A 26,986-nucleotide genomic window follows, 5' to 3' on the forward strand; every position below is an offset into this window, starting at 1 on the left:
GGTAGTAAATTAGTGTGCACCTTTGTGGGCTAATGAAGAAGAATGTATTTATTTCCGAGTGTTCACCTTTGGTCTACAGGTTGCTATGGTTTCCTCAACCTACCTCCGCAGTTCATAAGTTTCCTCACATTTGTAGTCGTCATGATTTTGTTACTACGCAGGAAGTCCGCTAGCTGTCCTCCGATCGGAACAACGATTGTCATCACCATGTGGGGCACAGCAGACAGGATCCCCACCTGTAAGAGCAACAAATCGTCTTAACATCAAACGCTGCCATGATTCTTGCTCTCCGTCTTTCTGTCACGAGGTCTGAACCTTGCTGATTGGGAATCCAAAGACCTCTTCAAAATATGCCGGCTGGCTGATGAGAAGCAGGTAGAAGGTCCAGCTGCGGCAGAAGTTAGCCACAATGATGGCGTAGACTGGCATGGAAGTGAAGAAACGACGCCACGGTGTCTTGAATTTCTTTTTGCATAAGAAGCGAGGGGGGGGGGGTCTTGAGTTTGTTACATTGACATATTGCATGGAATAATCTTTGCAATAATACCTTATTCACACTCTGGTAGTGGATTGTTTCACCAATGGTGGACTCAATGTACGTTCTTTCCTCGTCCGTGATGGTCGGATGCACGGCAGGACTTCCGTAGGCCAACAGAAGCCAAAAGACGTACCACAGGATTCCGAAAACACCTTTTTGTCAATGGAACAAAGGAGTGGTATTGATGAGAGCAAGGCAGAATCATTTAACCAATTTGAAACCTTTGACGTGCTACCTGAGAAGCTTCATTATTATTGTGTGAAGGCGAAGGCCTTCACACTTATGTTATTCTACTCCATTCACTTTATTATTATTGTGTGAAGGCGAAGGCCTTCACACATATGTTATTCTACTCCATTTACTTTATTGTGTGAAGGCGAAGGCCTTCACACTTATGTTATTCTACTCCATTCACTTTATTATTATTGTGTGAAGGCGAAGGCCTTCACACTTATGTTATTCTACTCCATTCACTTTATTGTGTGAAGGCGAAGGCCTTCACACATATGTTATTCTACTTTTTTCACTTTATTATTGTGTGAAGGCGAAGGCCTTCACACTTATGTTATTCTACTCCATTCACTTTATTATTATTATTGTGTGAAGGCGAAGGCCTTCACACATATGTTATTCTACTCCATTTACTTTATTGTGTGAAGGCGAAGGCCTTCACACATATGTTATTCTACTCCATTTACTTTATTATTATTATTATTCTATTTTATTCCCGCCACTTTTTTGTCCCGTTTCATCTTTCACATAATTCATCCGATTCACTCCATTCCACTTTTCACGTATTCCAAATATTCACGACATGAGCGCTTGTATTTTTCTCATTCCGAACATTTTCCGATTCCGCAAAATTCCCAAAATTCCGACAAATTTTTCCCCATCCATTCTTAATGGCACATTCGACATTTCACAAAATTTCGTTTTTCACCTCTAACTTCTACATTTTTCAACCGATTCAACCCATTCCAACTTTCAACTGTTCATCTTTTGCCTACCTATTCCACAACTTCCCATTTACTAAAAATTCCAAATTTTCAAATTTGAAATTCAACCAAAATTCTCTCTAATTCCGTTATTCCACTCTAATTTCTACATTTTTCAACCGATTCAACCCATTCCAACTTTCAACTGTTCATCTTTTGCCTACCTATTCCACAACTTCCCACTTACCAAAAATTCCAAATTCTCAAATTTGAAATTCAACCAAAATTCTCTAAAATTTCGTTTTTCTACTCTAATTTCTACATTTTTCGACCGATTCAACCCATTCCAAATGCATTCACCTTATGCTTCCCACATTCACTCCCATTCACCCCCACTTCCACTACGCTTACACATTCAACCCTTGACCCCCAATTCCAGTGTGGCGGCCATCTTGGATTGACCCTCAAGTGCCCCCAATGAACCCAAAATGAACCGGAAGTGCCCCAAATCAAACCGAAAGTGACCCCAAATAGACCGGAAGTGACCTCAGGTAAACCGGAAGTGACCCCAAATCAAACCGGAAGTGACCCCAAATGTACCGGAAGTGACCTTTTTAGACCGGAAATGACCCCTAATAAACCGGAAGTGACCTCAGACGAACCGGAAGTGACCCAAATTAAACCGGAAGTGACCCAAATAAACCGGAAGTGACCCCAAATAGACCGGAAGTGACCCCAAATAGACCGGAAGTGACCTCTGGTAAACCGGAAGTGACCCCAAATCAAACCGGAAGTGACCACAAATGAACCGGAAGTGACCTTTTTAGACCGGAAGTGACCCCAAATAAACCGGAAGTGACCTCAGCTAAACCGGAAGTGACCTGTTTTAAACCGGAAGTGACCCAAATAAACCGGAAGTGACCCAAACTAGACCGGAAGTGACCCGAATCAAACCGGAAGTGACCTTATTTCAACACTGAGTGGCCCAAATAGCTACATTTGCGCTAACTTTTTCGTTTTTTGTCTGATTTAACCCCTTTCAACATTTTTACCCCAAAAGTGAATCTCCTGAGGCCGTTTTTTTTGTTTTGTTCCAAATTTAGAAAGATTTTGGCGCAATTGCTTTTTTTTATTTTCCCATTCATTCTCTATGGGGATTCAACATTTGCTCTAACTTCTACATTTTTTAACTGATTCAACCCGTTCCAACTTTCAACTGTACATCTTTTGCCTACCTATTCCACAACTTCCCACTTACCAAAAATTCCAAATTCGAAATTCAACCAAATTCTCCAAAATTTCGTTTTTCTACTCTAATTTCTACATTTTTCAACCGATTCAACCCATTCCAACTTTCAACTGTTCATCTTTTGCCTACCTATTCGACAACTTCCCACTTACCAAATATTCCAAACTTTCAATTTTGAAATTCACCACAAATTCTCCAAATATTCTACATTTCTCAAGTAATTCAACACGTTTCAACATCGTTCGGCAGCATTCCCCGAAAAAGTTATTCATACATTTCGCCTTCACACGCAATTTCTCCAGAAATTGCAAAATTCTAGTTATTATTATTATTCTATTTTATTCCCGCCACTTTTTTGTCCCGCTTCTTCTTCCACAAAATTCATCCGATTCACTCCATTCCACTTTTCACGTATTCCAAATATTCACGACATGAGCGCTTGTATTTTTCTCATTCCGAAAATTTTCCGATTCCGCAAGATTCCCAAAATTCCGACAAATTTTTCCCCATCCATTCTTAATGGCACATTCCACATTTCACAAAATTTCGTGTTTCACCTCTAACTTCTACATTTTTCAACCGATTCAACCCATTCCAACTTTCAACTGTTCATCTTTTGCCTACCTATTCCACAACTTCCCACTTACCAAAAATTCCAAATTCTCAAATTTGAAATTCAACCAAAATTCTCTCAAATTCCGTTATTCCACTCTAATTTCTACATTTTTCAACCGATTCAACCCATTCCAAATGCATTCACCTTATGCTTCCCACATTCACTCCCATTCACCCCCACTTCCACTACGCCTACACATTCAACCCTTGACCCCCAATTCCAGTGTGGCGGCCATCTTGGATTGACCCTCAAGTGCCCCCAATGAACCCAAAATGAACCGGAAGTGCCCCAGATCAAACCGAAAGTGACCCCAAATAGACCGGAAGTGACCTCAGGTAAACCGGAAGTGACCCCAAATCAAACCGGAAGTGACCCCAAATGTACCGGAAGTGGCCTTTTTAGACCGGAAATGACCCCAAATAAACCGGAAGTGACCTCAGACGAACCGGAAGTGACCCAAATTAAACCGGAAGTGAGCCAAATAAACCGGAAGTGACCCCAAATAGACCGGAAGTGACCCCAAAAAGACCGGAAGTGACCTCAGGTAAACCGGAAGTGACCCCAAATCAAACCGGAAGTGACCCAAAATGAACCGGAAGTGACCTTTTTAGCCCGGAAATGACCCCAAATAAACCGGAAGTGACCTCAGCTAAACCGGAAGTGACCTGTTTTAAACCGGAAGTGACCCAAATAAACCGGAAGTGACCCCAAATAGACCGGAAGTGACCCCAAAAAGACCGGAAGTGACCTCAGGTAAACCGGAAGTGACCCCAAATCAAACCGGAAGTGACCCCAAATGTACCGGAAGTGACCTTTTTAGACCGGAAATGACCCCTAATAAACCGGAAGTGACCTCAGCTAAACCGGAAGTGACCTTTTTTAAACCGGAAGTGACCCAAATAAACCGGAAGTGACCCTAATAAGACCGGAAATGACCCGAATCAAGCCGGAAGTGACCTTATTTCAACACTAAGTGCCCCAAATAGCTACATTTGCGCTAACGTCTTCGTTTTCTGTCCGATTTAACCCGTTTCAACAGTTTTACCCCAAAAGTGAACCTCCTGAGGCCGTTTTTTTTGGTTTTGTTCCAAATTTAGAAAGATTTTGGCGCAATTGCTTTTTTTTATTTTCCCATTCATTCTCTATGGGGGTTCAACATTTGCTCTAACTTCTACATTTTTTAACTGACTCAACTCGTTCCAACTTTCAACTGTACATCTTTTGCCTACCTATTCCACAACTTCCCACTTACCAAAAATTCCAAATTCGAAATTCAACCAAATTCTCCAAAATTTCGTTTTTCTACTCTAATTTCTACATTTTTCAACCGATTCAACCCATTCCAACTTTCAACTGTTCATCTTTTGCCTACCTATTCCACAACTTCCCACTTACAAAATATTCCAAACTTTCAATTTTGAAATTCACCACAAATTCTCCAAATATTCTACATTTCTCAAGTAATTCAACACGTTTCAACATCGTTCGGCAGCATTCCCCGAAAAAGTTATTCATACATTTCGCCTTCACACGCAATTTCTCCAGAAATTGCAAAATTCTAGTTATTATATTTTATTCTCCTCACTTTTTTGTCCCGCTTCTTCTTTCACAAAATTCACCCGATTCACTCCATTCCACTTTTCACGTATTCCAAATATTCAGGAAAGGGTGGCTTGTATTTTTCTCATTCCGAACATTTTCCGATTCCGCAAAATTCCCCAAATTCCGACAAATTTTTCCCCATTCATTCTTAATGGCACATTCGACATTTCACGTTTACGTCGTTCCAATTTGAAATTCACATCATTCAGCACATTCTAATCACATTCGGAAGGATTCTCGACATTCCCAAAATTCCCAAATTCAAAAATTTCACGTTTTCACGTTAAAAATTCCGACAAATTTTCACAAAATTTCGTTTTTCAGCTCTAACTTCTACATTTTTCAACCGATTCAACTCGTTCCAACTTTCAACTGTTCATCTTTTGCCTACCTATTCCACAACGTCCCACTTCCCAAAAACTTCACATCTTTTATTTTGAAATTCAACCAAAATTCTCTAAAATTTCGTTTTTCCACTCTAATTTCTACATTTTTCAACCGATTCAACCCATTCCAACTTTCAACTGTTCATTACTTTTCTACCGATTCCACAACTTCCCACTTACCAAAAGCTTCACATCTTTTATTTTGAAATTCACACCCAATTCCTTTTCCCTTCTCATTTCTACATTTTTCAACCGATTCAACCCATTCTAACTTTCAACTGTTCATCATTTTTCTACCTATTCCACAACTTCCCACTAACCAAAAACTTCACATCTTTTATTTTGAAATTCACACCCAATTTCCTTTTCCCTTCTCATTTCTACATTTTTCAACCGATTCAACCCATTCCAACTTTCAACTGTTCATCATTTTTCTACCTATTCCACAACTTCCCACTTACCAAAAACTTCACATCTTTTATTTTGAAATTCAACCAAAATTCTCTCAAATTCCGTTTTTGTACTCTAATTTCTACATTTTTCAACCGATTCAACCCATTCCAACTTTCTACTGTTCATCATTTTTCTACCTATTCCACAACTTCCCAAATACTTCACATCTTTTATTTTGAAATTCACACCCAATTCCTTTTTCCCTTCTCATTTCTACATTTTTCAACCGATTCAACCCATTCCAACTTTCAACTGTTCATCATTTTTCTACCTATTCCACAACTTCCCACTTACCAAAAACTTCACATCTTTTATTTTGAAATTCACACCCAATTCCCTTTTCCCTTCTCATTTCTACATTTTTCAACCGATTCAACCCATTCCAACTTTCAACTGTTCATCATTTTTCTACCTATTCCACAACTTCCCACTTACCAAAAACTTCACATCTTTTATTTTGAAATTCACACTCAATTCCCTTTTCCCTTCTCATTTCTACATTTTTCAACCGATTCAACCCATTCCAACTTTCAACTGTTCATCATTTTTCTACCTATTCCACAACTTCCCACTTACCAAAAACTTCACATCTTTTATTTTGAAATTCACACCCAATTCCCTTTTCCCTTCTCATTTCTACATTTTTCAACCGATTCAACCCATTCCAACTTTCAACTGTTCATCATTTTTCTACCTATTCCACAACTTCCCACTTACCAAAAATTTTCACATCTTTTATTTTGAAATTCACACCCAATTCCCTTTTCCCTTCTCATTTCTACATTTTTCAACCGATTCAACCCATTCCAACTTTCAACTGTTCATCATTTTTCTACCTATTCCACAACTTCCCACTTACCAAAAACTTCACATCTTTTATTTTGAAATTCACACTCAATTCCCTTTTCCCTTCTCATTTCTACATTTTTCAACCGATTCAACCCATTCCAACTTTCAACTGTTCATCATTTTTCTACCTATTCCACAACTTCCCACTTACCAAAAACTTCACATCTTTTATTTTGAAATTCACACCCAATTCCCTTTTCCCTTCTCATTTCTACATTTTTCAACCGATTCAACCCATTCCAACTTTCAACTGTTCATCATTTTTCTACCTATTCCACAACTTCCCACTTACCAAAAACTTCACATCTTTTATTTTGAAATTCACACCCAATTCCCTTTTCCCTTCTCATTTCTACATTTTTCAACCGATTCAACCCATTCCAACTTTCAACTGTTCATCATTTTTCGACCTATTCCACAACTTCCCAAAACCTTCACATCTTTTATTTTGAAATTCACACCCAATTCCTTTTTCCCTTCTCATTTCTACATTTTTCAACCGATTCAACCCATTCCAACTTTCAACTGTTCATCATTTTTCTACCTATTCCACAACTTACCAAAAACTTCACATCTTTTATTTTGAAATTCACCACAAATTCTCCAAATATTCTACATTTCTCAAGTAATTCAACACGTTTCAACATCGTTCGGCAGCATTCCCCGAAAAAGTTATTCATACATTTCGCCTTCACACGCAATTTCTCCAGAAATTGCAAAATTCTAGTTGTGTGAAGGCGAAGGCCTTCACACATATGTTATTCTACTCCATTCACTTTATTATTATTATTATATTTTATTCTCCTCACTTTTTTGTCCCGTTTCATCGTCCACATAATTCATCCGATTCACTCCATTCCACTTTTCACGTATTCCAAATATTCAGGAAAGGGTGGCTTCCATTTTTCTCATTCCGAATATTTTCCGATTCCGCAAAATTCCCCAAATTCCGACAAATTTTTCCCCATTCATTCTTAATGGCACATTCGACATTTCACATTTACGTCGTTCCAATTTGAAATTCACATCATTCAGCACATTCTAATCACATTCGGAAGGATTCTCGACATTCCCAAAATTCCCAAATTCGAAAATTTCACGTTTTCACGTTAAAAATTCCGACAAATTTTCACAAAATTTCGTTTTTCACCTCTAACTTCTACATTTTTCAACCGATTCAACTCGTTCCAACTTTCAACTGTTCATCTTTTGCCTACCTATTCCACAACGTCCCACTCACCAAAAACTTCACATCTTTTATTTTGAAATTCAACCAAAATTCTCTAAAATTTCGTTTTTCTACTCTAATTTCTACATTTTTCAACCCATTCAACCCATTCCAACTTTCAACTGTTCATTATTTTTCTACCGATTCCACAACTTCCCACTTACCAAAAGCTTCACATCTTTTATTTTGAAATTCACACCCAATTCCTTTTCCCTTCTCATTTCTACATTTTTCAACCGATTCAATCCATTCCAACTTTCAACTGTTCATCATTTTTCTACCTATTCCACAACTTCCCACTTACCAAAAACTTCACATCTTTTATTTTGAAATTCACACCCAATTTCCTTTTCCCTTCTCATTTCTACATTTTTCAACCGATTCAACCCATTCCAACTTTCAACTGTTCATCATTTTTCTACCTATTCCACAACTTCCCACTTACCAAAAACTTCACATCTTTTATTTTGAAATTCAACCAAAATTCTCTCAAATTCCGGTTTTGTACTCTAATTTCTACATTTTTCAACCGATTCAACCCATTCCAACTTTCAACTGTTCATCATTTTTCTACCTATTCCACAACTTCCCAAAAACTTCACATCTTTTATTTTGAAATTCACACCCAATTCCTTTTTCCCTTCTCATTTCTACATTTTTCAACCGATTCAACCCTTTCCAACTTTCAACTGTTCATCATTGTGTGAAGGCGAAGGCCTTCACACATATGTTATTCTACACCATTCTCTATTATTATTATTATTCTCTTTTATTCTCCACACTTTTTTGACACGTTTCATCTTCCACATAATTCATCCGATTCACTCCATTCCACTTTTCACGTATTCCAAATATTCACGCGACGAGCGCTTGTATTTTTCTCGTTCCGAAAATTTTCCGATTCCGCAAAATTCCCAAAATTCCGACAAATTTTTCCCCATTCATTCTTAATGGCACATTCGACATTTCACATTTACGTCGTTCCAATTTGAAATTCACATCATTCAGCACATTCTAATCACATTCGGAAGGATTCTTGACATTCCCAAAATTCCCAAATTCGAAAATTTCACGTTTTCACGTTAAAAATTCCGACAAATTTTCACAAAATTTCGTTTTTCACCTCTAACTTCTACATTTTTCAACCGATTCAACTCGTTCCAACTTTCAACTGTTCATCTTTTGCCAACCTATTCCACAACGTCCCACTTACCAAAAACTTCACATCTTTTATTTTGAAATTCAACCAAAATTCTCTAAAATTTCGTTTTTCTACTCTAATTTCTACATTTTTCAACCGATTCAACCCATTCCAACTTTCAACTGTTCATTATTTTTCTACTGATTCCACAACTTCCCACTTACCAAAAGCTTCACATCTTTTATTTTGAAATTCACACCCAATTCCTTTTCCCTTCTCATTTCTACATTTTTCAACCGATTCAACCCATTCCAACTTTCAACTGTTCATCATTTTTCTACCTATTCCACAACTTCCCACTTACCAAAAACTTCACATCTTTTATTTTGAAATTCACACCCAATTTCCTTTTCCCTTCTCATTTCTACATTTTTCAACCGATTCAACCCATTCCAACTTTCAACTGTTCACTATTTTTCTACCGATTCCACAACTTCCCACTTACCAAAAGCTTCACGTCTTTTATTTTGAAATTCACACCCAATTCCTTTTCCCTTCTCATTTCTACATTTTTCAACCGATTCAACCCATTCCAACTTTCAACTGTTCATCATTTTTCTACCTATTCCACAACTTCCCACTTACCAAAAACTTCACATCTTTTATTTTGAAATTCACACCCAATTTCCTTTCCCCTTCTCATTTCTACATTTTTCAACCGATTCAACCCATTCCAACTTTCAACTGTTCATTATTTTTCTACCGATTCCACAACTTCCCACTTACCAAAAGCTTCACGTCTTTTATTTTGAAATTCACACCCAATTCCTTTTCCCTTCTCATTTCTACATTTTTCAACCGATTCAACCCATTCCAACTTTCAACTGTTCATCATTTTTCTACCTATTCCACAACTTCCCACTTACCAAAAACTTCACATCTTTTATTTTGAAATTCACACCCAATTTCCTTTTCCCTTCTCATTTCTACATTTTTCAACCGATTCAACTCATTCCAACTTTCAACTGTTCATCATTTTTCTACCTATTCCACAACTTCCCACTTACCAAAAACTTCACATCTTTTATTTTGAAATTCAACCAAAATTCTCTCAAATTCCGTTTTTGTACTCTAATTTCTACATTTTTCAACCGATTCAACCCATTCCAACTTTCAACTGTTCATCATTTTTCTACCTATTCCACAACTTCCCAAATACTTCACATCTTTTATTTTGAAATTCACACCCAATTCCCTTTTCCCTTCTCATTTCTACATTTTTCAACCGATTCAACCCATTCCAACTTTCAACTGTTCATCATTTTTCTACCTATTCCACAACTTCCCACTTACCAAAAACTTCACATCTTTTATTTTGAAATTCACACTCAATTCCCTTTTCCCTTCTCCTTTCTACATTTTTCAACCGATTCAACCCATTCCAACTTTCAACTGTTCATCATTTTTCTACCTATTCCACAACTTCCCACTTACCAAAAACTTCACATCTTTTATTTTGAAATTCACACCCAATTCCCTTTTCCCTTCTCATTTCTACATTTTTCAACCGATTCAACCCATTCCAACTTTCAACTGTTCATCATTTTTCGACCTATTCCACAACTTCCCAAAACCTTCACATCTTTTATTTTGAAATTCACACCCAATTCCTTTTTCCCTTCTCATTTCTACATTTTTCAACCAATTCAACCCATTCCAACTTTCAACTGTTCATCATTTTTCGACCTATTCCACAACTTCCCACTTACCAAAAACTTCACATCTTTTATTTTGAAATTCGCCACAAATTCTCCAAATATTCTACATTTCTCAAGTAATTCAACACGTTTCAACATCGTTCGGCAGCATTCCCCGAAGAAGTTATTCATACATTTCGCCTTCACACGCAATTTCTCCAGAAATTGCAAAATTCTAGTTATTATTATATTTTATTCTCCTCACTTTTTTGTCCCGTTTCATCGTCCACATAATTCATCCGATTCACTCCATTCCACTTTTCACGTATTCCAAATATTCAGGAAAGGGTGGCTTCCATTTTTCTCATTCCGAATATTTTCCGATTCCGCAAAATTCCCCAAATTCCGACAAATTTTTCCCCATTCATTCTTAATGGCACATTCGACATTTCACATTTACGTCGTTCCAATTTGAAATTCACATCATTCAGCACATTCTAATCACATTCGGAAGGATTCTCGATATTCCCAAAATTCCCAAATTCGAAAATTTCACGTTTTCACGTTATAAATTCCGACAAATTTTCACAAAATTTCGTTTTTCACCTCTAACTTCTACATTTTTCAACCGATTCAACTCGTTCCAACTTTCAACTGTTCATCTTTTGCCTACCTATTCCACAACGTTCCACTTACCAAAAACTTCACATCTTTTATTTTGAAATTCAACTAAAATTCTCTTAAATTCCGTTTTTCTACTCTAATTTCTACATTTTTCAACCGATTCAACCCATTCCAACTTTCAACTGTTCATCATTTTTCTACCTATTCCACAACTTCCCACTTACCAAAAACTTCACATCTTTTATTTTGAAATTCAACCAAAATTCTCTCAAATTCCGTTTTTGTACTCTAATTTCTACATTTTTCAACCGATTCAACCCATTCCAACTTTGAACTGTTCATCATTTTTCTACCTATTCCACAACTTCCCAAATACTTCACATCTTTTATTTTGAAATTCACACCCAATTCCTTTTTCCCTTCTCATTTCTACATTTTTCAACCGATTCAACCCATTCCAACTTTCAACTGTTCATCATTTTTCTACCTATTCCACAACTTCCCACTTACCAAAAACTTCACATCTTTTATTTTGAAATTCACACCCAATTCCCTTTTCCCTTCTCATTTCTACATTTTTCAACCGATTCAACCCATTCCAACTTTCTACTGTTCATCATTTTTCTACCTATTCCACAACTTCCCAAAAACTTCACATCTTTTATTTTGAAATTCACACTCAATTCCCTTTTCCCTTCTCCTTTCTACATTTTTCAACCGATTCAACCCATTCCAACTTTCAACTGTTCATCATTTTTCTACCTATTCCACAACTTCCCACTTACCAAAAACTTCACATCTTTTATTTTGAAATTCACACCCAATTCCCTTTTCCCTTCTCATTTCTACATTTTTCAACCGATTCAACCCATTCCAACTTTCAACTGTTCATCATTTTTCTACCTATTCCACAACTTCCCACTTACCAAAAACTTCACATCTTTTATTTTGAAATTCACACCCAATTCCCTTTTCCCTTCTCATTTCTACATTTTTCAACCGATTCAACCCATTCCAACTTTCAACTGTTCATCATTTTTCGACCTATTCCACAACTTCCCAAAACCTTCACATCTTTTATTTTGAAATTCACACCCAATTCCTTTTTCCCTTCTCATTTCTACATTTTTCAACCGATTCAACCCATTCCAACTTTCAACTGTTCATCATTTTTCTACCTATTCCACAACTTCCCACTTACCAAAAACTTCACATCTTTTATTTTGAAATTCACACCCAATTCCCTTTTCCCTTCTCATTTCTACATTTTTCAACCGATTCAACCCATTCCAACTTTCAACAGTTCATCATTTGTCTACCTATTCCACAACTTCCCACTTACCAAAAACTTCACATCTTTTATTTTGAAATTCACACTCAATTCCCTTTTCCCTTCTCATTTCTACATTTTTCAACCGATTCAACCCATTCCAACTTTCAACTGTTCATCATTTTTCTACCTATTCCACAACTTCCCACTTACCAAAAACTTCACATCTTTTATTTTGAAATTCACACCCAATTCCCTTTTCCCTTCTCATTTCTACATTTTTCAACCGATTCAACCCATTCCAACTGTTCATCATTTTTCTACCTATTCCACAACTTCCCACTCCTCAAAAACTTCACATCTTTTATTTTGAAATTCACACCCAATTCCCTTTTCCCTTCTCATTTCTACATTTTTCAACCGATTCAACCCATTCCAACTTTCAACTGTTCATCATTTTTCGACCTATTCCACAACTTCCCAAAACCTTCACATCTTTTATTTTGAAATTCACACCCAATTCCTTTTTCCCTTCTCATTTCTACATTTTTCAACCGATTCAACCCATTCCAACTTTCAACTGTTCATCATTTTTCGACCTATTCCACAACTTCCCACTTAGCAAAAACTTCACATCTTTTATTTTGAAATTCGCCACAAATTCTCCAAATATTCTACATTTCTCAAGTAATTCAACACGTTTCAACATCGTTCGGCAGCATTCCCCGAAGAAGTTATTCATACATTTCGCCTTCACACGCAATTTCTCCAGAAATTGCAAAATTCTAGTTGTGTGAAGGCGAAGGCCTTCACACATATGTTATTCTACTCCATTTACTTTATTGTGTGAAGGCGAAGGCCTTCACACATATGTTATTCTACTTTTTTCACTTTATTATTATTATTATATTTTATTCTCCTCACTTTTTTGTCCCGTTTCATCGTCCACATAATTCATCCGATTCACTCCATTCCACTTTTCACGTATTCCAAATATTCAGGAAAGGGTGGCTTCCATTTTTCTCATTCCGAATATTTTCCGATTCCGCAAAATTCCCCAAATTCCGACAAATTTTTCCCCATTCATTCTTAATGGCACATTCGACATTTCACATTTACGTCGTTCCAATTTGAAATTCACATCATTCAGCACATTCTAATCACATTCGGAAGGATTCTCGATATTCCCAAAATTCCCAAATTCGAAAATTTCACGTTTTCACGTTATAAATTCCGACAAATTTTCACAAAATTTCGTTTTTCACCTCTAACTTCTACATTTTTCAACCGATTCAACTCGTTCCAACTTTCAACTGTTCATCTTTTGCCTACCTATTCCACAACGTTCCACTTACCAAAAACTTCACATCTTTTATTTTGAAATTCAACTAAAATTCTCTTAAATTCCGTTTTTCTACTCTAATTTCTACATTTTTCAACCGATTCAACCCATTCCAACTTTCAACTGTTCATCATTTTTCTACCTATTCCACAACTTCCCACTTACCAAAAACTTCACATCTTTTATTTTGAAATTCAACCAAAATTCTCTCAAATTCCGTTTTTGTACTCTAATTTCTACATTTTTCAACCGATTCAACCCATTCCAACTTTGAACTGTTCATCATTTTTCTACCTATTCCACAACTTCCCAAATACTTCACATCTTTTATTTTGAAATTCACACCCAATTCCTTTTTCCCTTCTCATTTCTACATTTTTCAACCGATTCAACCCATTCCAACTTTCAACTGTTCATCATTTTTCTACCTATTCCACAACTTCCCACTTACCAAAAACTTCACATCTTTTATTTTGAAATTCACACCCAATTCCCTTTTCCCTTCTCATTTCTACATTTTTCAACCGATTCAACCCATTCCAACTTTCTACTGTTCATCATTTTTCTACCTATTCCACAACTTCCCAAAAACTTCACATCTTTTATTTTGAAATTCACACTCAATTCCCTTTTCCCTTCTCCTTTCTACATTTTTCAACCGATTCAACCCATTCCAACTTTCAACTGTTCATCATTTTTCTACCTATTCCACAACTTCCCACTTACCAAAAACTTCACATCTTTTATTTTGAAATTCACACCCAATTCCCTTTTCCCTTCTCATTTCTACATTTTTCAACCGATTCAACCCATTCCAACTTTCAACTGTTCATCATTTTTCTACCTATTCCACAACTTCCCACTTACCAAAAACTTCACATCTTTTATTTTGAAATTCACACCCAATTCCCTTTTCCCTTCTCATTTCTACATTTTTCAACCGATTCAACCCATTCCAACTTTCAACTGTTCATCATTTTTCGACCTATTCCACAACTTCCCAAAACCTTCACATCTTTTATTTTGAAATTCACACCCAATTCCTTTTTCCCTTCTCATTTCTACATTTTTCAACCGATTCAACCCATTCCAACTTTCAACTGTTCATCATTTTTCTACCTATTCCACAACTTCCCACTTACCAAAAACTTCACATCTTTTATTTTGAAATTCACACCCAATTCCCTTTTCCCTTCTCATTTCTACATTTTTCAACCGATTCAACCCATTCCAACTTTCAACAGTTCATCATTTGTCTACCTATTCCACAACTTCCCACTTACCAAAAACTTCACATCTTTTATTTTGAAATTCACACTCAATTCCCTTTTCCCTTCTCATTTCTACATTTTTCAACCGATTCAACCCATTCCAACTTTCAACTGTTCATCATTTTTCTACCTATTCCACAACTTCCCACTTACCAAAAACTTCACATCTTTTATTTTGAAATTCACACCCAATTCCCTTTTCCCTTCTCATTTCTACATTTTTCAACCGATTCAACCCATTCCAACTGTTCATCATTTTTCTACCTATTCCACAACTTCCCACTCCTCAAAAACTTCACATCTTTTATTTTGAAATTCACACCCAATTCCCTTTTCCCTTCTCATTTCTACATTTTTCAACCGATTCAACCCATTCCAACTTTCAACTGTTCATCATTTTTCGACCTATTCCACAACTTCCCAAAACCTTCACATCTTTTATTTTGAAATTCACACCCAATTCCTTTTTCCCTTCTCATTTCTACATTTTTCAACCGATTCAACCCATTCCAACTTTCAACTGTTCATCATTTTTCGACCTATTCCACAACTTCCCACTTACCAAAAACTTCACATCTTTTATTTTGAAATTCGCCACAAATTCTCCAAATATTCTACATTTCTCAAGTAATTCAACACGTTTCAACATCGTTCGGCAGCATTCCCCGAAGAAGTTATTCATACATTTCGCCTTCACACGCAATTTCTCCAGAAATTGCAAAATTCTAGTTATTATTGTGTGAAGGCGATGGCCTTCACACATATGTTATTCTACTCCATTTACTTTATTGTGTGAAGGCGAAGGCCTTCACACATATGTTATTCTACTCCATTTACTTTATTGTGTGAAGGCGAAGGCCTTCACACATATGTTATTCTACACCATTCTCTATTATTATTATTATTATTCTCTACGTTTCTCCACACTTTTTTGACACGTTTCATCTTCCACATAATTCATCCGATTCACTCCATTCCACTTTTCACGTATTCCAAATATTCACGCGACGAGCGCTTGTATTTTGCTCGTTCCGAAAATTTTCCGATTCCGCAAAATTCCCAAAATTCCGACAAATTTTTCCCCATTCATTCTTAATGGCACATTCGACATTTCACATTTACGTCGTTCCAATTTGAAATTCACATCATTCAGCACATTCTAATCACATTCGGAAGGATTCTCGACATTCCCAAAATTCCCAAATTCGAAAATTTCACGTTTTCACGTTAAAAATTCCGACAAATTTTCACAAAATTTCGTTTTTCACCTCTAACTTCTACATTTTTCAACCGATTCAACTCGTTCCAACTTTCAACTGTTCATCTTTTGCCTACCTATTCCACAACGTCCCACTTACCAAAAACTTCACATCTTTTATTTTGAAATTCAACCAAAATTCTCTAAAATTTCGTTTTTCTACTCTAATTTCTACATTTTTCAACCGATTCAACCCATTCCAACTTTCAACTGTTCATTATTTTTCTACTGATTCCACAACTTCCCACTTACCAAAAGCTTCACATCTTTTATTTTGAAATTCACACCCAATTCCTTTTCCCTTCTCATTTCTACATTTTTCAACCGATTCAACCCATTCCAACTTTCAACTGTTCATCATTTTTCTACCTATTCCACAACTTCCCACTTACCAAAAACTTCACATCTTTTATTTTGAAATTCACACCCAATTCTCCAATATTTCCGTTTCTCCTTCTCATTTCTACATTTTTCAACCGATTCAACCCATTCCAACTTTCAACTGTTCATCATTTTTCTACCTATTCCACAACTTCCCACTTACCAAAAACTTCACATCTTTTATTTTGAAATTCACACCCAATTCCTTTTTCCCTTCTCATTTCTACATTTTTCAACAGATTCAACCCATTCCAAATTTATTCACTTAATTCACCTTATTCTTCCCACATTCACTCCCATTCACCCCCACTTCCACTATGCTTACACAATTCAACCCTTGACCCCCAATTCCAGTGTGGCGGCCATCTTGGATGACCCTGAAGTGCCACCAATGAACCCAGAATGAACCGGAAGTGGCCCAAATCAAACCGAAAGTGACCCCAAATAGACCGGAAGTGACCTCAGGTAAACCGGAAGTGACCCCAAATCAAACCGGAAGTGACCCCAAATGTACCGGAAGTGACCTTTTTAGACCGGAAATGACCCCTAATAAACCGGAAGTGACCTCAGACGAACCGGAAGTGACCCAAATTAAACCGGAAGTGACCCCAAATAGACCGGAAGTGACCTCAGGTAAACCGGAAGTGACCCCAAATCAAACCGGAAGTGACCCCAAATGTACCGGAAGTGACCTTTTTAGACCGGAAATGACCCCTTATAAACCGGAAGTGACCTCAGACGAACCGGAAGTGACCCAAATTAAACCGGAAGTGACCCAAATAAACCGGAAGTGACCCCAAATAGACCGGAAGTGACCTCTGGTAAACCGGAAGTGACCCCAAATCAAACCGGAAGTGACCCAAAATGAACCGGAAGTGACCTTTTTAGACCGGAAATGACCCCAAATAAACCGGAAGTGACCTCAGCTAAACCGGAAGTGACCTGTTTTAAACCGGAAGTGACCCAAATAAACCGGAAGTGACCCAAATTAGACCGGAAATGACCCGAATCAAGCCGGAAGTGACCTTATTTCAACACTAAGTGCCCCAAATAGCTACATTTGCGCTTACGTCTTCGTTTTTTGTCCGATATAACCCGTTTCAACATTTTTACCCCAAAAGTGAACCTCCTGAGGCCGTTTTTTTTGGTTTTGTTCCAAATCTAGAAAGATTTTGGCGCAATTGCTTTTTTTTATTTTCCCATTCATTCTCTATGGGGATTCAACATTTGCTCTAACTTCTACATTTTTTAACTGATTCAACCCGTTCCAACTTTCAACTGTTCATCTTTTGCCTACCTATTCCACAACTTCCCACTTACCAACAATTCCAAATTTAAAATTCAACCAAATTCTCCAAAATTTCGTTTTTCTACTCTAACTTCTAAATTTTTCTACCGATTCAACCCATTCCAACTTTCAACTGTTCATCTTTTGCCTACCTATTCCACAACTTCCCACTTACCAAATATTCCAAACTTTCAATTTTGAAATTCACCACAAATTCTCCAAATATTCTACATTTCTCAAGTAATTCAACACGTTTCAACATCGTTCGGCAGCATTCCCCGAAAAAGTTATTCATACATTTCGCCTTCACACGCAATTTCTCCAGAAATTGCAAAATTCTAGTTATTATTATTATTCTATTTTATTCCCGCCACTTTTTTGTCCCGTTTCATCTTTCACATAATTCATCCGATTCACTCCATTCCACTTTTCACGTATTCCAAATATTCACGACATGAGCGCTTGTATTTTTCTCATTCCGAAAATTTTCCGATTCCGCAAAATTCCCAAAATTCCGACAAATTTTTCCCCATCCATTCTTAATGGCACATTCGACATTTCACAAAATTTCGTTTTTCACCTCTAACTTCTACATTTTTCAACCGATTCAACCCATTCCAACTTTCAACTGTTCATCTTTTGCCTACCTATTCCACAACTTCCCATTTACTAAAAATTCCAAATTTTCAAATTTGAAATTCAACCAAAATTCTCTCTAATTCCGTTATTCCACTCTAATTTCTACATTTTTCAACCGATTCAACCCATTCCAACTTTCAACTGTTCATCTTTTGCCTACCTATTCCACAACTTCCCACTTACCAAAAATTCCAAATTCTCAAATTTGAAATTCAACCAAAATTCTCTAAGTTTTCGTTTTTCTACTCTAATTTCTACATTTTTCGACCGATTCAACCCATTCCAAATGCATTCACCTTATGCTTCCCACATTCACTCCCATTCACCCCCACTTCCACTACGCTTACACAATTCAACCCTTGACCCCCAATTCCAGTGTGGCGGCCATCTTGGATTGACCCTCAAGTGCCCCCAATGAACCCAAAATGAACCGGAAGTGCCCCAAATCAAACCGAAAGTGACCCCAAATAGACCGGAAGTGACCTCAGGTAAACCGGAAGTGACCCCAAATCAAACCGGAAGTGACCCCAAATGTACCGGAAGTGACCTTTTTAGACCGGAAATGACCCCTAATAAACCGGAAGTGACCTTAGACGAACCGGAAGTGACCCAAATTAAACCGGAAGTGACCCAAATAAACCGGAAGTGACCCCAAGTAGACCGGAAGTGACCCCAAATAGACCGGAAGTGACCTCTGGTAAACCGGAAGTGACCCCAAATCAAACCGGAAGTGACCCAAAATGTACCGGAAGTGACCTTTTTAGACCGGAAATGACCCCTAATAAACCGGAAGTGACCTTAGACGAACCGGAAGTGACCCAAATTAAACCGGAAGTGACCCAAATAAACCGGAAGTGACCCCAAGTAGACCGGAAGTGACCCTAAATAGACCGGAAGTGACCTCTGGTAAACCGGAAGTGACCCCAAATCAAACCGGAAGTGACCCCAAATGTACCGGAAGTTACCTTTTTAGACCGGAAATGACCCCAAATAAACCGGAAGTGACCTCAGCTAAACCGGAAGTGACCTGTTTTAAACCGGAAGTGACCCAAATAAACCGGAAGTGACCCAAATTAGACCGGAAATGACCCGAATCAAGCCGGAAGTGACCTTATTTCAACACTAAGTGCCCCAAATAGCTACATTTGCGCTAACGTCTTCGTTTTTTGTCCGATTTAACCCGTTTCAACATTTTTACCCCAAAAGTGAACCTCCTGAGGCCGTTTTTTTTGGTTTTGTTCCAAATTTAGAAAGATTTTGGCGCAATTGCTTTTTTTTATTTTCCCATTCATTCTCTATGGGGATTCAACATTTGCTCTAACTTCTACATTTTTTAACTGATTCAACCCGTTCCAACTTTCAACTGTTCATCTTTTGCCTACCTATTCCACAACTTCCCACTTACCAACAATTCCAAATTTAAAATCCAACCAAATTCTCCAAAATTTCGTTTTTCTACTCTAACTTCTACATTTTTCTACCGACTCAACCCATTCCAACTTTCAACTGTTCATCTTTTGCCTACCTATTCCACAACTTCCCACTTACCAAATATTCCAAACTTTCAATTTTGAAATTCACCACAAATTCTCCAAATATTCTACATTTCTCAAGTAATTCAACACGTTTCAACATCGTTCGGCAGCATTCCCCGAAAAAGTTATTCATACATTTCGCCTTCACACGCAATTTCTCCAGAAATTGCAAAATTCTAGTTATTATTATTATTCTTCTATTTTATTCTCCTCACTTTTTTGTCCCGTTTCATCTTTCACATAATTCATCCGATTCACTCCATTCCACTTTTCACGTATTCCAAATATTCAGGAAAGGGTGGCTTGTATTTTTCTCATTCCGAAAATTTTCCGATTCCGCAAAATTCCCAAAATTCCGACAAATTTTTCCCCATCCATTCTTAATGGCACATTCGACATTTCACAAAATTTCGTTTTTCACCTCTAACTTCTACATTTTTCAACCGATTCAACCCATTCCAACTTTCAACTGTTCATCTTTTGCCTACCTATTCCACAACTTCCCACTTACCAAAAATTCCAAATTTTCAAATTTGAAATTCAACCAAAATTCTCTCAAATTCCGTTATTCCACTCTAATTTCTACATTTTTCAACCGATTCAACCCGTTCCAACTTTCAACTGTTCATCTTTTGCCTACCTATTCCACAACTTCCCACTTACCAAAAGTTCCAAATTTTCAAATTTGAAATTCAACCAAAATTCTCTCAAATTCCGTTATTCCACTCTAATTTCTACATTTTTCAACCGATTCAACCCGTTCCAACTTTCAACTGTTCATCTTTTGCCTACCTATTCCACAACTTCCCACTTACCAAAAATTCCAAATTCTCAAATTTGAAATTCAACCAAAATTCTCTAAAATTTCGTTTTTCTACTCTAATTTCTACATTTTTCGACCGATTCAACCCATTCCACATTTATTCCCCTTATTCACCTTATGCTTACCACATTCACTCCCATTCACCCCCACTTCCACTATGCTTCCCACATTCACTCCCATTCACCCCCACTTCCACTATGCTTACACAATTCAACCCTTGACCCCCAATTCCAGTGTGGCGGCCATCTTGGATGACCCTGAAGTGCCACCAATGAACCCAGAATGAACCGGAAGTGCCCCAAATCAAACCGAAAGTGACCCCAAATAGACCGGAAGTGACCTCAGGTAAACCGGAAGTGACCCCAAATCAAACCGGAAGTGACCCCAAATGTACAGGAAGTGACCTTTTTAGACCGGAAATGACCCCTAATAAACCGGAAGTGACCTCAGACGAACCGGAAGTGACCCAAATTAAACCGGAAGTGACCCAAATAAACCGGAAGTGACGCCAAATAGACCGGAAGTTACCCCAAATAGACCGGAAGTGACCTCTGGTAAACCGGAAGTGACCCCAAATCAAACCGGAAGTGACCCCAAATGAACCGGAAGTGACCTTTTTAGACCAGAAATGACCCCAAATAAACCGGAAGTGACCTCAGCTAAACCGGAAGTGACCTGTTTTAAACCGGAAGTGACCCAAATAAACCGGAAGTGACCCAAACTAGACCGGAAGTGACCCGAATCAAGCCGGAAGTGACCTTATTTCAACACTAAGTGCCCCAAATAGCTACATTTGCGCTAACGTCTTCGTTTTTTGTCCGATTTAACCCGTTTCAACATTTTTACCCCAAAAGTGAACCTCCTGAGGCCGTTTTTTTTGGTTTTGTTCCAAATTTAGAAAGATTTTGGCGCAATTGCTTTTTTTTATTTTCCCATTCATTCTCTATGGGGATTCAACATTTGCTCTAACTTCTACATTTTTTAACTGATTCAACCCGTTCCAACTTTCAACTGTTCATCTTTTGCCTACCTATTCCACAACTTCCCACTTACCAACAATTCCAAATTTAAAATTCAACCAAATTCTCCAAAATTTCCTTTTTCTACTCTAACTTCTACATTTTTCTACCGATTCAACCCATTCCAACTTTCAACTGTTCATCTTTTGCCTACCTATTCCACAACTTCCCACTTACCAAATATTCCAAACTTTCAATTTTGAAATTCACCACAAATTCTCCAAATATTCTACATTTCTCAAGTAATTCAACACGTTTCAACATCGTTCGGCAGCATTCCCCGAAAAAGTTATTCATACATTTCGCCTTCACACGCAATTTCTCCAGAAATTGCAAAATTCTAGTTATTATTATTCTTCTATTTTATTCTCCTCACTTTTTTGTCCCGTTTCATCTTTCACATAATTCATCCGATTCACTCCATTCCACTTTTCACGTATTCCAAATATTCAGGAAAGGGGTGCTTGTATTTTTCTCATTCCGAAAATTTTCCGATTCCGCAAAATTCCCAAAATTCCGACAAATTTTTCCCCATCCATTCTTAATGGCACATTCGACATTTCACAAAATTTCGTTTTTCACCTCTAACTTCTACATTTTTCAACCGATTCAACCCATTCCAACTTTCAACTGTTCATCTTTTGCCTACCTATTCCACAACTTCCCACTTACCAAAAATTCCAAATTTTAAAATTTGAAATTCAACCAAAATTCTCTCAAATTCCGTTATTCCACTCTAATTTCTACATTTTTCAACCGATTCAACCCGTTCCAACTTTCAACTGTTCATCTTTTGCCTACCTATTCCACAACTTCCCACTTACCAAAAATTCCAAATTCTCAAATTTGAAATTCAACCAAAATTCTCTAAAATTTCGTTTTTCTACTCTAATTTCTACATTTTTCGACCGATTCAACCCATTCCACATTTATTCCCCTTATTCACCTTATGCTTACCACATTCACTCCCATTCACCCCCACTTCCACTATGATTCCCACATTCACTCCCATTCACCCCCACTTCCACTATGCTTACACAATTCAACCCTTGACCCCCAATTCCAGTGTGGCGGCCATCTTGGATGACCCTGAAGTGCCACCAATGAACCCAGAATGAACCGGAAGTGCCCCAAATCAAACCGAAAGTGACCCCAAATAGACCGGAAGTGACCTCAGGTAAACCGGAAGTGACCCCAAATCAAACCGGAAGTGACCCCAAATGTACAGGAAGTGACCTTTTTAGACCGGAAATGACCCCTAATAAACCGGAAGTGACCTCAGACGAACCGGAAGTGACCCAAATTAAACCGGAAGTGACCCAAACAAACCGGAAGTGACGCCAAATAGACCGGAAGTTACCCCAAATAGACCGGAAGTGACCTCTGGTAAACCGGAAGTGACCCCAAATCAAACCGGAAGTGACCCCAAATGAACCGGAAGTGACCTTTTTAGACCAGAAATGACCCCAAATAAACCGGAAGTGACCTCAGCTAAACCGGAAGTGACCTGTTTTAAACCGGAAGTGACCCAAATAAACCGGAAGTGACCCAAACTAGACCGGAAGTGACCCGAATCAAGCCGGAAGTGACCTTATTTCAACACTAAGTGCCCCAAATAGCTACATTTGCGCTAACGTCTTCGTTTTTTGTCCGATTTAACCCGTTTCAACATTTTTACCCCAAAAGTGAACCTCCTGAGGCCGTTTTTTTTGGTTTTGTTCCAAATTTAGAAAGATTTTGGCGCAATTGCTTTTTTTTATTTTCCCATTCATTCTCTATGGGGATTCAACATTTGCTCTAACTTCTACATTTTTTAACTGATTCAACCCGTTCCAACTTTCAACTGTTCATCTTTTGCCTACCTATTCCACAACTTCCCACTTACCAACAATTCCAAATTTAAAATTCAACCAAATTCTCCAAAATTTCCTTTTTCTACTCTAACTTCTACATTTTTCTACCGATTCAACCCATTCCAACTTTCAACTGTTCATCTTTTGCCTACCTATTCCACAACTTCCCACTTACCAAATATTCCAAACTTTCAATTTTGAAATTCACCACAAATTCTCCAAATATTCTACATTTCTCAAGTAATTCAACACGTTTCAACATCGTTCGGCAGCATTCCCCGAAAAAGTTATTCATACATTTCGCCTTCACACGCAATTTCTCCAGAAATTGCAAAATTCTAGTTATTATTATTATTATATTTTATTCTCCTCACTTTTTTGTCCCGCTTCTTCTTTCACAAAATTCACCCGATTCACTCCATTCCACTTTTCACGTATTCCAAATATTCAGGAAAGGGTGGCTTGTATTTTTCTCATTCCGAACATTTTCCGATTCCGCAAAATTCCCCAAATTCCGACAAATTTTTCCCCATTCATTCTTAATGGCACATTCGACATTTCACGTTTACGTCGTTCCAATTTGAAATTCACATCATTCAGCACATTCTAATCACATTCGGAAGGATTCTCGACATTCCCAAAATTCCCAAATTCAAAAATTTCACGTTTTCACGTTAAAAATTCCGACAAATTTTCACAAAATTTCGTTTTTCAGCTCTAACTTCTACATTTTTCAACCGATTCAACTCGTTCCAACTTTCAACTGTTCATCTTTTGCCTACCTATTCCACAACGTCCCACTTCCCAAAAACTTCACATCTTTTATTTTGAAATTCAACCAAAATTCTCTAAAATTTCGTTTTTCCACTCTAATTTCTACATTTTTCAACCGATTCAACCCATTCCAACTTTCAACTGTTCATTACTTTTCTACCGATTCCACAACTTCCCACTTACCAAAAGCTTCACATCTTTTATTTTGAAATTCACACCCAATTCCTTTTCCCTTCTCATTTCTACATTTTTCAACCGATTCAACCCATTCTAACTTTCAACTGTTCATCATTTTTCTACCTATTCCACAACTTCCCACTAACCAAAAACTTCACATCTTTTATTTTGAAATTCACACCCAATTTCCTTTTCCCTTCTCATTTCTACATTTTTCAACCGATTCAACCCATTCCAACTTTCAACTGTTCATCATTTTTCTACCTATTCCACAACTTCCCACTTACCAAAAACTTCACATCTTTTATTTTGAAATTCAACCAAAATTCTCTCAAATTCCGTTTTTGTACTCTAATTTCTACATTTTTCAACCGATTCAACCCATTCCAACTTTCTACTGTTCATCATTTTTCTACCTATTCCACAACTTCCCAAATACTTCACATCTTTTATTTTGAAATTCACACCCAATTCCTTTTTCCCTTCTCATTTCTACATTTTTCAACCGATTCAACCCATTCCAACTTTCAACTGTTCATCATTTTTCTACCTATTCCACAACTTCCCACTTACCAAAAACTTCACATCTTTTATTTTGAAATTCACACCCAATTCCCTTTTCCCTTCTCATTTCTACATTTTTCAACCGATTCAACCCATTCCAACTTTCAACTGTTCATCATTTTTCTACCTATTCCACAACTTCCCACTTACCAAAAACTTCACATCTTTTATTTTGAAATTCACACTCAATTCCCTTTTCCCTTCTCATTTCTACATTTTTCAACCGATTCAACCCATTCCAACTTTCAACTGTTCATCATTTTTCTACCTATTCCACAACTTCCCACTTACCAAAAACTTCACATCTTTTATTTTGAAATTCACACCCAATTCCCTTTTCCCTTCTCATTTCTACATTTTTCAACCGATTCAACCCATTCCAACTTTCAACTGTTCATCATTTTTCTACCTATTCCACAACTTCCCACTTACCAAAAATTTTCACATCTTTTATTTTGAAATTCACACCCAATTCCCTTTTCCCTTCTCATTTCTACATTTTTCAACCGATTCAACCCATTCCAACTTTCAACTGTTCATCATTTTTCTACCTATTCCACAACTTCCCACTTACCAAAAACTTCACATCTTTTATTTTGAAATTCACACTCAATTCCCTTTTCCCTTCTCATTTCTACATTTTTCAACCGATTCAACCCATTCCAACTTTCAACTGTTCATCATTTTTCTACCTATTCCACAACTTCCCACTTACCAAAAACTTCACATCTTTTATTTTGAAATTCACACCCAATTCCCTTTTCCCTTCTCATTTCTACATTTTTCAACCGATTCAACCCATTCCAACTTTCAACTGTTCATCATTTTTCTACCTATTCCACAACTTCCCACTTACCAAAAACTTCACATCTTTTATTTTGAAATTCACACCCAATTCCCTTTTCCCTTCTCATTTCTACATTTTTCAACCGATTCAACCCATTCCAACTTTCAACTGTTCATCATTTTTCGACCTATTCCACAACTTCCCAAAACCTTCACATCTTTTATTTTGAAATTCACACCCAATTCCTTTTTCCCTTCTCATTTCTACATTTTTCAACCGATTCAACCCATTCCAACTTTCAACTGTTCATCATTTTTCTACCTATTCCACAACTTACCAAAAACTTCACATCTTTTATTTTGAAATTCACCACAAATTCTCCAAATATTCTACATTTCTCAAGTAATTCAACACGTTTCAACATCGTTCGGCAGCATTCCCCGAAAAAGTTATTCATACATTTCGCCTTCACACGCAATTTCTCCAGAAATTGCAAAATTCTAGTTATTATTATATTTTATTCTCCTCACTTTTTTGTCCCGCTTCTTCTTTCACAAAATTCACCCGATTCACTCCATTCCACTTTTCACGTATTCCAAATATTCAGGAAAGGGTGGCTTGTATTTTTCTCATTCCGAACATTTTCCGATTCCGCAAAATTCCCCAAATTCCGACAAATTTTTCCCC

The 26,986-nt window shown here is 37.2% G+C and overlaps 1 protein-coding gene across 1 annotated transcript in view; it reads right to left on the bottom strand.

Annotated features, from left to right (window-relative positions):
• slc17a8 (solute carrier family 17 member 8) overlaps positions 1-26,986 on the bottom strand; it is a 39,963-nt gene that overhangs the window by 1,835 nt on the left and 11,142 nt on the right. The window contains exons 7-9 of the mRNA XM_061283595.1: positions 548-690; positions 316-465; positions 104-236 (exon numbers count right to left, since the gene is read on the bottom strand). Of these exons, the coding sequence (XP_061139579.1) occupies positions 104-236; positions 316-465; positions 548-690 (426 nt within the window). The remainder of the gene's footprint in view (positions 1-103; positions 237-315; positions 466-547; positions 691-26,986) is intronic.

The sequence above is a fragment of the Syngnathus typhle genome, linkage group LG7 (assembly GCF_033458585.1).
Source record: "Syngnathus typhle isolate RoL2023-S1 ecotype Sweden linkage group LG7, RoL_Styp_1.0, whole genome shotgun sequence".
Classification (NCBI taxonomy): Eukaryota; Metazoa; Chordata; class Actinopteri; order Syngnathiformes; family Syngnathidae; genus Syngnathus; species Syngnathus typhle.